Genomic DNA, 13,462 nt, shown 5'->3' on the forward strand with positions numbered 1-13,462 from the left:
CTGCAGGAGAAAATCATCATTTGTAAGAGTGACTGCTGTGAAATTAAGTACGGGATCCTGTGAAGATGTTTACTCGTGTTCACTCTTTGTGTGTGGCGAGGCTCGGGATAGACCTTGGGATTAAATGCAAGGGTTCTGACCTCAATCAAGGAAATAATTACTCCTGCCCCTCCTGTTGGTGGACTCCTTAATTAGCAAGCAAAGCCCTCACAGAAATGCCATTAGTCTGAAAACAGGGGTGATTAAACCTATAATTCCTATTCTGCTCATTAACATCTTTTCGCGGCGCCTAGAAAGCTTTATTGAATTTGTTGGGGGACTTCAATTCTTTTGCGCAGTCCTCAAAAAATACATCCTAATAAATTCTTCAACCAGAATGCACTCTGTATTACGCCGAACGTCTGCGTCCAGATATCTGTCAAAGCAAGTGACATATGATAATGGAATAAAGGGCATCTGCTTCAAGATAAAAACAAGCGAAGTGTGACTGACTCCATCTTCCTCAAGTAATGAAGAGTATTCATGATTGGCATCGCTGATAAAAGCTATGCATCGTATAAGCTCGCACACGTCCACGCGCTCTTCAAAGCTGCTCTTTTCTTTCAGTGTGCTTCAGTGCAATGAATCACCATGTTTCCTATTATATTCTCTCAGAAGAAACAAACACACACACACACACACAAGCAAATGCTGTTATCTGTCATCACCACTATTGCAGCTCCTCCACCCAAAAAAATAGTCGATACTGATGCAGCAACCGCTCATTGTGCGCCTGTGTTATAGGTGCGTGTGCTTTGTTCGGGTCTTTTGTGAATAAATGGGACTGCAGCAAAAGAGGGAAGTTTGGTGGGCTGTTTTTTTGTGCTTTTGGCACTTTTGTGTCAAACTAAATAGCCTGATAACAAAACTGCCCCCATCTTTAACAGACTACTCATTCAGATACATCCGTATTGCAAGGCATTTCTCGACTCTTCTAACATGTTGTTACAAAATGCTTCTCTGTATTGAAAAGTGAGGACTATCAAATAGACCAAAACACTTCTGGTCTGGCTTTCATCTTTTTCCCCCCCTCAGTCATTTAAACCAGTGGAGGGCAAGGAATTGTCATAGTTTTCCCAAATATGGCAAAATTAAAAAATATATTTAGAATATAAAAAAAAGCAGTTCTAGAAACTTCGTAACCAAATGTCGCAAATTTCAGTGTCTGCTGCTTAAAAAATGTGTCATTTACGATTATATCTAATTAGTGTCACATGTGTTGAAATATATCTTTATATTTTAAAACCTATGCTTAATCGACTGTATTCATTCCTTCTTAAATCAATGGTCCGTGTCCACACTTTGTTTAAAAACCATTAATTTAATGACAGCAGCCTACTGTGTATGATAATTTCCCCATTTCGGTCTTGGTGTTGGGTGTCTTATCCTTCGTCCTCATATTTTCTTTAATAGCTGGTGGCTTCTAGGCGCATTACCGCCACCTTCTGGATTTGGATGTATTGGGTTTGGCTTAGACAATTCGAATCAAATATAACCACGCCGCTCTTCTCACAACCAATCACAACGCGGGACTGAATCTCCGTAGCCAATCACGACGCACGTACGCCCAGAGCGGGACGCTCCGAATTTAGACACGGAAGTCCGGCGCATTTGTTTCTGGTGTTTCTGTTCAACTGTTGATCAGAGGTACAAACGAAAGACTCGTCGAATATGGTTCGAGGAAGCTTGCCGGCGAAGTAGACTGCGTATTCAAGTGTATATATATTACTGATATTACAAGTGGAAGTCTCGTGGGTAAGTTGGAAATCGAAACAACAAGAGCTGAACTTTGTTTCGCTTCCCCTTTTAACTGGTGGCTACAGACAGCGCCATGTTAAATTCAGCCAGTATGTATCAAACGTTATATGATATCTAGGGTCTGTTTGAACTTTATTATTGTTATTAATTATTGTTTGTAATTGTTAACGCCAGTCTGAAATAATGCTCAAAGGTGTGCTATGTCTATGCTGCTAGCTGTGAAGCGTAACGTTGGCTTAGTTTATTTATTTTGTTTAACACGACGAACTTCATTTCGTATCTCTCTCTGTAACATAAGCTTGGAATTCGTGGGGGGACTCTGTGTTCAAGTGTTGTAACGTATGCCAGCTATTCAGTAATGTTGTTAATACGACACGATATTATCTTGTATGACAACGTTGCACTTCTTCTCTATTCCGCTAACTTTAGTTATTTTGTTTTTGTTAGCAGGCACATCAGGCCCCAGCTCCTAATGACAGATGGAGGAGCTGTACACCTTAGAGAAGGAGGTGGGACGAGGCAGTTATGGTGTGGTGTTTGAGGGCCATATGGCCAGGACAGGACAGAGGGTGGCTATTAAGCGCCTGCCCTGCAGCAACCCGGAGTGCATTGAACTCTACCTGCAAGAGCTGTGGGCCATGAGAGCCACAGCCAAGAACCATGTCAATGTCATCGCTCTCCACAGCTGTCTCCTGCAGACAGGGTCTAGGAGCCTGAAACCCCTGAAACCTGGGAAACTTCCTCTGCGTCTGGTTGAAAGTGTGCTAAAGGGCAGTGTAGTTGGAGCACCCCAAACTCAGGAAAGGAATAATACCTTGTCTAACACACAGAGGAGGACTAATCATGCCTCTAGACTTCAGGACCGGACCAACACTGTCCAATCCAGGCCTCAGAGTCAGGACAAGAGTAAATCAAATGCACCTGACTGTCCAACTCCACAAAGGCCTGAAAACAGATCCAGGAAGAGACCAGCCCACAGGGAGGAAGAGCAGCCTGAACCGCTGCGCTGCTTGGCCCTGTGGCTCGTGATGGAATACTGTGATGGAGGTGACTTGAATCAGTACCTGCTCTCCAGGCCTCCAGAAGCTCAGCGTAATCACAGCGTGGTGCGACAGCTCTGCAGTGCTGTGGATTTCCTGCATAGCCTTGGTATCATCCACAGGGACCTGAAGCCTGACAACGTGCTGGTCTGTGTGACGCCAAAAGGCCCCGTTGTCAAGGTAGGCCAATTATTATATGTCAGTGCCGTGGCATCAAGCTTGAAAGCACTGTAGTTGTGTGTCACCATTTTATGTGATGTATAGCCCCAGGAGAAATCAAACTTCGTTAAGTCATACATTTAGGAAAAATTTATTTAAAGGTATATCACAGAACATTTGGCTCCCCCTTCTGGCAGTAACAATAACTACACAAACACTGTTGACCCATCCGTCTGATCCGTATGCTTACGCATCTGCAATCTCTTCATGTCTTTGAGTGCTTTTGAGTCAGGAAAAGGCATTTGTACTCGCCTTTGTTCATGCTCTTTTTTGGACTGTAATAGTTCCTCAGAATACCTCATTTGTTTTTTGTTTGGAGCATCAGAAACTTTTCTTGGCCTGTGAATCCATGAATTACCCTCATAACTCTTGTTTCTCCGACATAGCCTGTGCTCCTAGTTGCCGTAGGCTAATCCATCTCTGCTCTCCTTTTCAGCTCTGGCAAACGATCATTGCCGGTCAATGTAAAACACATTCTTACCAGAGTAACACAGGAAACGTCGCCACAGACAACAGATCTGTTTTTACTACCAAAACAGAGATTTACCACTGCACTAATTAGCTTAATCAACATAGTATGAACTCATTTGACAAGTGCTTGAATGTGTCAAACATTTACCTATATGTTAAAATCTTAATTCTTGCTTTTCCAACTTCAAGGTGGCAGATTTTGGTCTGAGCAAGATGAGTGACTGTGTGGCAGACGGCGATCTGACCAGGCAGCACTTCTCCTCCATCTGTGGTTCTGACTTTTACATGGCTCCAGAGGTGTGGGGTGGACTGACCTATACTGCCCAGGCAGACATCTTCTCCTTAGGTGTGATGTTCTGGGCAGTCCTGGAGCGCATCACCTTTCTGGAAGAAGGGACGACACAGGAACAACTGGGTAAGCATGCTATAAAATGTCCCCAGAGACAGAAAAGACTTCCGTGGCAGAGGGATGTTAACATTACACATCATGATAAGAGAGGCAGGAAAGGTTGAGTGCGTGGTCGGGCAGATGGTGACGCATCGGACTGAATTGAGTTTGACTTAATTAACCGGCACATATTAAAAATGTCAGATGCTATACATCACGCATTCATCAGCCATGAATGCAATCTTACATTTAAATGGCAGAGATGAATGATGATTTATGTAATATACACACTGATGTGGATTTTAGTACCCCGCATCCATGTAATACAAGAAGGATCGTCTTATCTTTTCTTATCAGTGCTGGTGTTGATAGAAGCAAAGTCTTTAGAAAAATCTTTTTTTTGTGCTTTAACTGTTGAGTTCTTACCCGCATTTGGGTCCTGATGCAACATCTACAGATGTTAATGAAGATAAGCCAACTGCAGATCCGTGTATTTGTGTAATTTCACTCGCTATCTTGTCTTTTGTACATTAAGGATACCGTTGCATAGAACTTTGATGTTGTGAATTGGAACCATAACGTTTCTAAAGCTCTGGCTAATTCAGGGATAGTCATTTCAGTTTAGCTCTGCACAACAGCAGTGAGATCTTAATTTCTTTTTTCTTTTTTGTGGATGTCCTATTTTCCTGTCGGAACAACTCGTGGCCATAAGATGACAAAGCATTTTAATGTACAGGAGCGCAGGGCCCAGTTGTGGTCTGTGCTCTACTGTCAGAGAATAATGGAATGGCTGTAATACACATGTCTCGTTTTATTCACAAAAAATGGGCCTGACTGGAGTCGACGTGGTAGCAGGAGGATATGAACCATTATCCTCAGGTTTAGTGTATGAGAACCTACCTGAGTCACTGATACTTCATTAAGCTGAATGAAAATGGTTACTACTGGAGAAAGAATGGGGATTCAGTGGATTTAACCAAGGAGAAAAGGCAAAATGGATTTAGCGGCCCGATCACAATCCTCTTTGTCAGTGAGAAAATGGGGAGAGGCAGCTCAAGGCTTTTCACAAGGAGATAAAATGCTCCATTATTTTGACTTTATCCTCTCCGAAGGCACACACACCCACAGTTATTTGACTAGGCAGGGGAGCAGACAGGATTGAGTCAGAGAAAGGCACTTCTGCATTTGTCCCCTGGAAACCCAGCGCTTGGTGACTTTTTGCTCTGTCAGGTTAAGAATTATTGCTGGGGTTGTGTTTCACCTGGCCAATATTTCCTTTTGACTAAATACCTCATGTCCAAAGTTCAGGTTAGGTTGAGTATCATCAGGTACCTGTGTGATAGATGTGTTACTCGTGCCATAATTCGGATCACACTCCTAGAAAACTGCACAGGGATCCTTGAGATTAGGTAACAATTGATGCCCTTTTAATTACTTTCACAGATAATCCACTTTCATTTTGGCTGTTGATACGTTTTAGGGATGTAACTAATGATTTTCCTCTCTTCATTAATCTACAGATTTTTTTCAATTAATCACGTAGTCTTGAAAGTGCCAAATAATGACAAATTCACACTATTAGTTTTATCTTATGATTTCTTAATTATTCTGATCGTCAGCCAAAAAAACCCAAAGTATGTCTTTTTAATGGAGTGAAAGGAAGAGAAGGAGGCAGAACTATATACTTGGCCAGAATTCTGATCAGAGAGTCTGCAAGAAGCAATGAAAGTTGGATGTGTAAAGGTTGTTCTTTGTGTCAGGCTCAACAAGATGTAAAACACACTGAGGGAAACATGACCTCATCGTGTTTATCGTATCGGTCCCCTTTTGTGGTATTCATGACCTTGTAAGTTGTGTGTTTTCTAACATTTTAGAAATGGTGGAGGTGGATTGTAATTAAGTACAATCTAGTTTTCTTTGGAACTTTAAAATATGTCTGATGATAATGTTGATATCCCCAAGGTGGTCATCTGTCCATCATGCCTTTACATTTCCTACCTCGAGTTACTTCATTGTTAGCATGCTAATCTGTTAGCCTCGGTGGCTTGCAGACACAAACAGTGCCCAAGCAGCTGTGTTCCAACGACTTATGGCTGATGTCATCGCTTGAACAACAAGCCTATTGTACACAACTTCCTGTGCTGCAACCACAAATGAGTTCCATTTGAAAGCAGCAATAGACAGAAAGTTTCATACTGCATATGTAAACGAATGCAGTTTAAATATACTTTATGTTGTCAGGTTTTAGATTGAACAGGAAATAGTATCTGATAGTGAGACAGATTGAAAAAGTGAAGTAAGTGCTGAGTTCCTTAAACCTGCGTTCTCCCTGATAGCCAGCAGTGGGGGACTGCAAGTCAAGTCTTCTTTTAATACAGCAAGATTCTTGTTTAGTAAATCAAATGGACGACTAAACAGTTTGTTGTTACCTTTATGGATGTGCGTGGTGTCCTCTGGTTCTCAGTCAGATCCTCGCTCCTCTTCAGCCCCAACCTCTCATCCAGATATGACAATTTCTGGCTCCAAAAAATCAGGCCAGGCTGTAAAATGGGTGTTGACCAATGGATCTTGGTGGCTATGACTTCTTCTCTTATGCAGTTTATGGTTCTGAGAAGACCTTTGATTAGGAAGAACACCTATGAGGGAATATCATGGGTGCTAAAGGTGTCCTCTGGAGTTTCCTTGTGAACAAAGTGGCCGTTTACATTCAGTGTTATTCACCAATGATCGCATTTCCCTCCTCATAAGACATTAGCAACAGCATTTGTTTGTTTATTTATTTATTTTTTCAGCTATTTCCATTCACGTTTAGTTCCTGGCAGTCGTCTTATACCCTGCCATCAGTGGCTCATTGCTCATCATGTCTGCCATATGCTAATGTGCGTTCTTGCAGCCACACGGAGACCAACTGTTCTCCGTTTCACTGCAAATGGCGAGAACTCCACAGCGTACCTCCAAAGACGAGTGCATGAACCATAACAGAGCTAACAAGCAGAGTGTTAACCCGACTGCTGCATCTCTCTGGGTTCAGCTCCCTATCATAAGTTTCTGTTTACCAGGCGTCCTGAGTGAGTCCGTTTAGAAAACCGGTTCCAGCATCTTTTACAGCAGAGCACTGATGCCTGTTAACAACATTCACATGACAGCACCATGTCTTTGTTATATTTCTCAAACTCTAACACGTTCATATTGGCTCCTATTTTCATTAAAGTCCCTTTTCTCATTAAATACATAAATCATAGGCGTCAACATAGATCTACTAGATTTTATTTTCCTCATCAATCTTTAAGTTTCAGACGAAGTAATGCAAGTTCACTTGTTATCGGGTAATCATGCAAATGCCCCTCTTCTGAAAAATGTAATCATGCAGGACTCTTTAACTCCCACTTGAAAACACTCAGAGCTGCTCCATAATGCTGCTGAGAGTCAGCTGTGACCTCTAATCCACCAAGACCTGTTGCATATGACCCCCCCAGTTTAGTTGCTTGAAAATATAGAACAAATATAAAGTGAATATGATTATATGATGCTGGATGAATTTCTATGTGTCAAAAATCAACCAAGGGAAGTAAAATCTAACTTTATATTGACAGAAACAACGCTGAGTTTAATGAGTGTGAGATGCAACTAGAACATTAAGTTTAGAGTAAAGAACCGAAATGCAGCCCAGTGAACGTTTGTGATTGTTTCTGCTTGATAGAAGCGTGTCCCAGTCAGGAATTTGGGCCCTGAGTCACTGAGTCAAGTGTCTCCCTGCAGTGTCCTTTGTTCTTGTCAAGTCAGGAACCTCCATCACTAGGACTCACCCGTGTCTCCCCCCCGTGTGTTTCCCTTTCAGGCGCCTACGTGTGCAAGGGTCGCTCGGGCTGGCTGATGCCTCTGGGGGAAGCTCTGTGGGAGAACACCGACCTCCAGCTGTGCATCCCTATGAAGTTTAAAAGAGCGCCCCCGCTGCCGCCGCCTCCCGGCCCGGCCATGTGCACCTTGCTTTTAGACATGCTCGCCTCAGACCCGGATGACCGGCCCACGGCAGACCAGCTGGAGGCCAGAGTGCGCTCCGCTCTGAAAGAGGACTCCCACTGACAGAGAGTGTGCTTAAGGGACCGTAATGACTATAACCACTAAAGCCTCCACATGGCAGACCACAGGTCCTTCTATATGTGTAAACAACAGGCAATTTGCTGCCTCAGGGAAGCAGATAAGAAATACGTATGATTATATGGCATTGTTGGTGCTATGTCTGTCACTGAAACAGCCGCTCAGTTTGTAAACTGTAGAAAGCTACATAAAGGGAAACAGGAATAAACTAGAAGCAGTCTTGAGCTCGTCTAGTGGGAATCGGCCCATTGACCACAGACCCCCTGACTGCACTGCAGATAAAACACACCATGATATTCGAACCAGTCCATATAGACATCTAGAGGGACTTACTGTACTTCCTTTAAGCACCATGCTGGTGCATGCTTGACACAGAAAATCCATTTTAGTGCGTGTATATACTGTGGCTGAAATGAGACGCATGGGATGATCGCTGCTGCTGCTTGTCATGAAATGAAAGTGCAGTGTTTTGGTGACCCCCTCGTCATCTCTGCGCTTTAATATCTAATATTATTATCAAAGTTTTGATGTTAAAAAATGCAGCTGAGATTTAAAACTTTTTGTCCTTAAGATATTTCCAGTAGATGATGTTATCGCCCTCTGATGTAGCCTGTAACAGTTCACTGGCCCGGCTATAATGCTATCCAAATCCCTGTGATCAATTTGACACTACTAATTTATCTTCACTGTTCTTGACACGGCCTTGTCGCAGTTTGCATTTCTAAACATTTATATGCAAATAGAGTTTCTGTAAATAAGACGGACAGGATTTAGAAAACGCCCTCGGAAGAATTCATTGCGACTCGACGGCATCTTTAAGCACATCCTCAGATTGGACAATAGATCTGAGGGGACCACACAGACAGCAGAGAGAGTCGTCACAGCAACCGACCATATAAAAGTAAAAAATTTGATTTATTGTGGGATTGCTGCATTACATAACTTCATGTGGGTGCGTTTTCTGTTTTCTATGTACGTCAGTTGCTTTCTTGTCACATTTGCTTCATATGTGCTTGAAAATATTACTTGAAAATGTGTTTTTTTTGGGGGGAGGGGGTACCTTTAGTGTATTGAACTTATACTTAGTTGTAGCACTCAGTCTGTTTAGATAGGAGTCTATGAGCGTGTAACATCTTGACCTGGGAACATTTTCCCACTCTTCTTTGCTTGTTGTTGCTTGTTACATGTTTCAGATGTATCAGATTGGGAGGGCATCCCCTGTGCCCAGCTGAGACTTATTCAGAATTCAGGTGAAGACAGGTGTGTACTCTTTCAGAACCACCGCCTCAGATCCAAATATAAAATGGTGCTTATTCAGGTGGGTCATTCTAAGCTTTTTATTTTTTGTTTCTCTGAAGTGAGTCACAGTGGTTTTCAGCTGTGGCTGTCATTGTAATGTTTCTGATATGATCTTTGATTTCTTTTATACAATAACCTTCTGATTCATTAGGGCTTTGTAGACTTTTTACATCCACTGTGTCGTTCATACCCAGCTATTAATTGAAAAAATATATATTTTTAATCCGTTTTACAATCTTTAAAACTGATCTTCTACCAGTTTGCTTTTATTTTACGGCATTGCCGTTTTAATGTACAGAAGACTCTGAAAGTTCAGTTTAACTATGCGACTGCAAACATTTATTTTTTTTTAATATCTGCACTGGAGACTGAAAGGGCCACCGGCATGTGAGGGTCCGTGTGACTAACGATCACTAATATACCGTCCCCTCATGAACAGGAAATTAAAAGCAGGCGTTAGTAACGTTGCTGGTCATATCCATGCCACGTCCGCACACATTTATCACTGGTCATCAGTCTTGGCCGTTGACTTCTTTTTTTCTTTTTTATTGCTGACATGCTTGAAGAAAAATGGATCTGTATTAAACTTTGGAGTGTGTCCTAAAACCTCCTCTTAATTTTAATGTAATTTAAATAAAGATGAAATTGTAACCTCCATAATCAAGCGGGACTCTTATTCATGTAAAAATTCCTCAAGTCAAGTTGATGACCCACAGAATGGGTTTTATGATGCAAATTTTCAAAAAGCGGCATTAACATAAAGCTAACCATCCGCCTGTCTATTTTCTCAGCCCGTCCTGGCGATAAGGCCGTCGTGCTCAGCGGTGCCGCAGACGTCCGAGGGGAACGAGTTGAGGTTTAAGCTGCTGAGGCTAGCTCACCTGACCCCTCTGCCCCCAGCTCGATGAGTTCGTCTTTGACAGATCTGTGACCTTTAACGCCGTGAGTGACTCCTCCCGCTCTGCCGGCCAGCCACTGGCTCGTGGAGAGAACTTATGACTAGAAGAGCTTTAGAGGTGTGAGCAGACGGTTTGACTCATCATAGCGGGAAAATGACCAACTTTAATGAGGTCTCTGTTCCTGCATATACAGTTGGACGCATGTGTTTAAGGCGTAGTGGTCACATGAAGCCATTTATTATCACATATTTGTGTGTTCCCTTTTTAGATCAGAACTAAAATAATCCTGATCAAAAGTTTTAGATCCTTGAACAACTACACATGATGACACACACAGGTTTAAATGGCTGTCAGTGGTAAGTTTCCAAAGCTGAAACACTGAAACATTAGGACCACTTACAGGAGAGGTAAATAACATTACCCATCTTGTGACAATTCAGTGTTCTGCTGGGAAACCTTTGGACCTGACATTCATGTGGATGTTACTTAGACATGTAGCACCCACCTAGACCAGACCAGACACCCCCACCCCATGACACTCAATGACACTCCTTGATGGCAGCAGCCATCCCCAGCAGGATGCAGCCTGACACAGACACACACACACAAAAACAGTTTAGGAAAAACTAAACAAAAAACATGAAGAACAGCACAAGGTGTTGACCTGGCCTATAAATTCACTAGATCCCAAACTGATCAAGTATCTGTGGGATGATCCACAGAGTCCCCTCCCCTCAACCCATAGGACCCAAAGGCCCCCACTAACAACATTCTGTTACCAGACACCACAGGACACCCTCAGGAGGCCCATGTCCATTCTCTGATGAGTCACAACTGTTTTGGAGGCACAAGGAAGACCCGATCAGTGTATCTGACTTTCTCGGTGTCTGTATGCAAACAGTTAACGAGCTTCTTAGCTCTGACATGGGAAAAGTAAAAGTAGGATCCAAGAACCTGCAGGAAAAGTAGTTCATAAAGCTTTAAAGGACAGGAAATAGAAATAGAAAGGAAAACACAGATTTGTAAATGCTAACCAGTACTGTTGGAACTCTGATGAAGAAGTGGACATTCAGAGTTCAGAGGTCCAACAGATTTTTAACTGCCAGGAAACTGGTTGGGATGCAAAAGAAAAGCTAATAAGAAACTCCATATATAAAAAGTACCAGTATCATAATGGCTCTGTTTGGAGAGGAGTCAACAAGACCTATTAAGAAAAGTGCACCATACTTCCTCTATTTTCTGATAACATAATGCATGTCATACTATGTTCAAAATTGAATTCATCAGCCTGGAAGCTAGGACAACATGACAATGTTCAGAGGCCAAGTCGTCCCTTCAGTGGCTACAGCAGAAGAGAGTGAAGGGTTCTGGAGCGACCACCACAGTCTCCTGACATCCACATCATTGAGACGCCTTAAGGAAGTCTCAGACGTGCAGTACATGCAAGATGGCCGGGACTTGGAGGCTTTTTGCTAAAGAAGCTTTACTGCCTGAGAAAATACAAAAATAAAAGTCCAAATTCTGGAAATGTAAAGTATTATGAAGACCATTCACCTTTAATGCGTTAACCTCTGCTGTTCCTGAGATGATGTCTCAAAACGGGCTGTGAAGAGTGTATGATGCTGCATGGAGGGACAGGACCACTGGGATGGGAATTTATTAGGACAATCCCCAGAAGATGCCATCTTGATTTTGTTAAGTTGTACTTGCCAAAGGCTCTTATCACCCATTACCCAAAAGCGGATTCGCATTAGGGAGGGATCAATTTACAGAAAGTATGGGCAGGAAGAAAGACTGCAGTAAACAATAACTCTTTCAGCGCGCTGCGAGGGCTAACCTTTCCTTACGTAAAAGTCATTTGGATTAATCCTCCGGGGATCACAAATTTAAATCCACTCTTGAGTTGCTGAGATACTGTCTGACACATTTCCATCCCAGTGCAATTGCTGCTGAAATACACCATCATCTTTGTCACGCGCACTCTGGAAAAGATGAGCCACTTTGTTCGGTTCTAATCTGGATACCGGGGAGGGATCGTTTCCCGTTTTCAGAACTATTTGGCGTCTGTACCTTGAGGTAGCCAATTAGCGTTTATTTTTAACCTATGTCTATTTATACCACGTACATAGAAGTAGTGACTACCAGTGATATCTGACGTCGCCATTAAACTCCTATCAGAACTCTACGGCTGAAGGGAAGTCATTACAGGCAAAATACATTTTTCTTTCTTTTTTTTCCCCCACACTAGTGGAAGGGAAACTGTCCAAAATACACTTTTAGGTGTTTATTTGAGATGGTTTTATATATCTTAGATAAAATTTGATATCCCATTTGCATTTTTTTAACATAAAATGTATCTCCATCCTGATCTACATCATTCAGTCAGATTTATTTGACTTTTATGTCTGAAGTCATAGTGAAAATAGATTTTATTTCCCCAAGCTCCTCAAGCTGACATTGCTGACGTGGTTTATGGAGTGAAAAAAAAATATATTCACAATGTTCTGTAGAAAACTTTGACTAAAATCAGCTGAAAGAGTTTGAACTTGGCCGTTCAGATTTCTGTTCTAATACATGCAGATTAGAGCATTTCATTTGACTTTTTAAACCCCTCATCTGTAGATTTAAACATTAAATGTCAGAAAACTAATCAGCCAGGGGACTTTCATTGTGTCATCTATTAGATATAACAAAAATGAATTCTATACTCGGCCAGAAATGAGAAAACTGATTTCAATAATGAAAACATGTGGATAAGTAGAACATACACACCACCTACAGACATCTACATCCTATTTTCTTTTCTTTTGCTGGGGGGGATCTTTGTCCAAGTCTGTAACCTTCAGCCGAGCAGAGTTTAAGTCAACCTGCTACACTTCTGCTCATGTTGCAGTAAGGATTAGACCAAACTCTGCCTCCTCCACAGCTCAAATCAGCTCAGCACAGAAGGAGCAGGGATGTGGGGGTGGGGGGATGGAGGGGGAGTCCTTTCAGATTTCACAGCTGATAGCAGAGCTGAGCGAGCGTGGACAGAAAGCCCGATGTGGCCCATTCCTCACTGCATCGGGGACTGCAACGCCAACTCACAGCCCGGCGCAGTCACGACGCGGGGGCCGCTTCCAGGAAATTACGCATGGCCGTTCAGCTTCAATCGCCACCGTGCAGTTTGAATCCATATGAGACATAGGTCACCGCATGAGCCGTTGGCGCTTTATTGCTGGCTATTTTTCAAATGACAGCCCCTTTCCAGG

At 42.5% G+C, this 13,462-nt stretch overlaps 1 protein-coding gene across 1 annotated transcript; it reads left to right on the forward strand.

The window, feature by feature from the left end:
- The first annotated feature begins 1,365 nt into the window (after positions 1-1,365).
- Positions 1,366-9,972, forward strand: LOC311499529 (serine/threonine-protein kinase PDIK1L). The gene is made up of 4 exons (XM_084560536.1): positions 1,366-1,794; positions 2,245-3,017; positions 3,717-3,942; positions 7,754-9,972. Exons 2-4 carry the CDS (start codon positions 2,277-2,279, stop codon positions 7,996-7,998), a joined length of 1,212 nt encoding a protein of 403 aa, XP_084416662.1. The 5' UTR covers positions 1,366-1,794; positions 2,245-2,276; the 3' UTR covers positions 7,999-9,972.
- Positions 9,973-13,462: the final 3,490 nt, after the last annotated feature.

The sequence above is a fragment of the Chelon labrosus genome (genome assembly GCF_963514085.1).
Source record: "Chelon labrosus genome assembly, chromosome: 14".
NCBI classification, from domain to species: domain Eukaryota; kingdom Metazoa; phylum Chordata; class Actinopteri; order Mugiliformes; family Mugilidae; genus Chelon; species Chelon labrosus.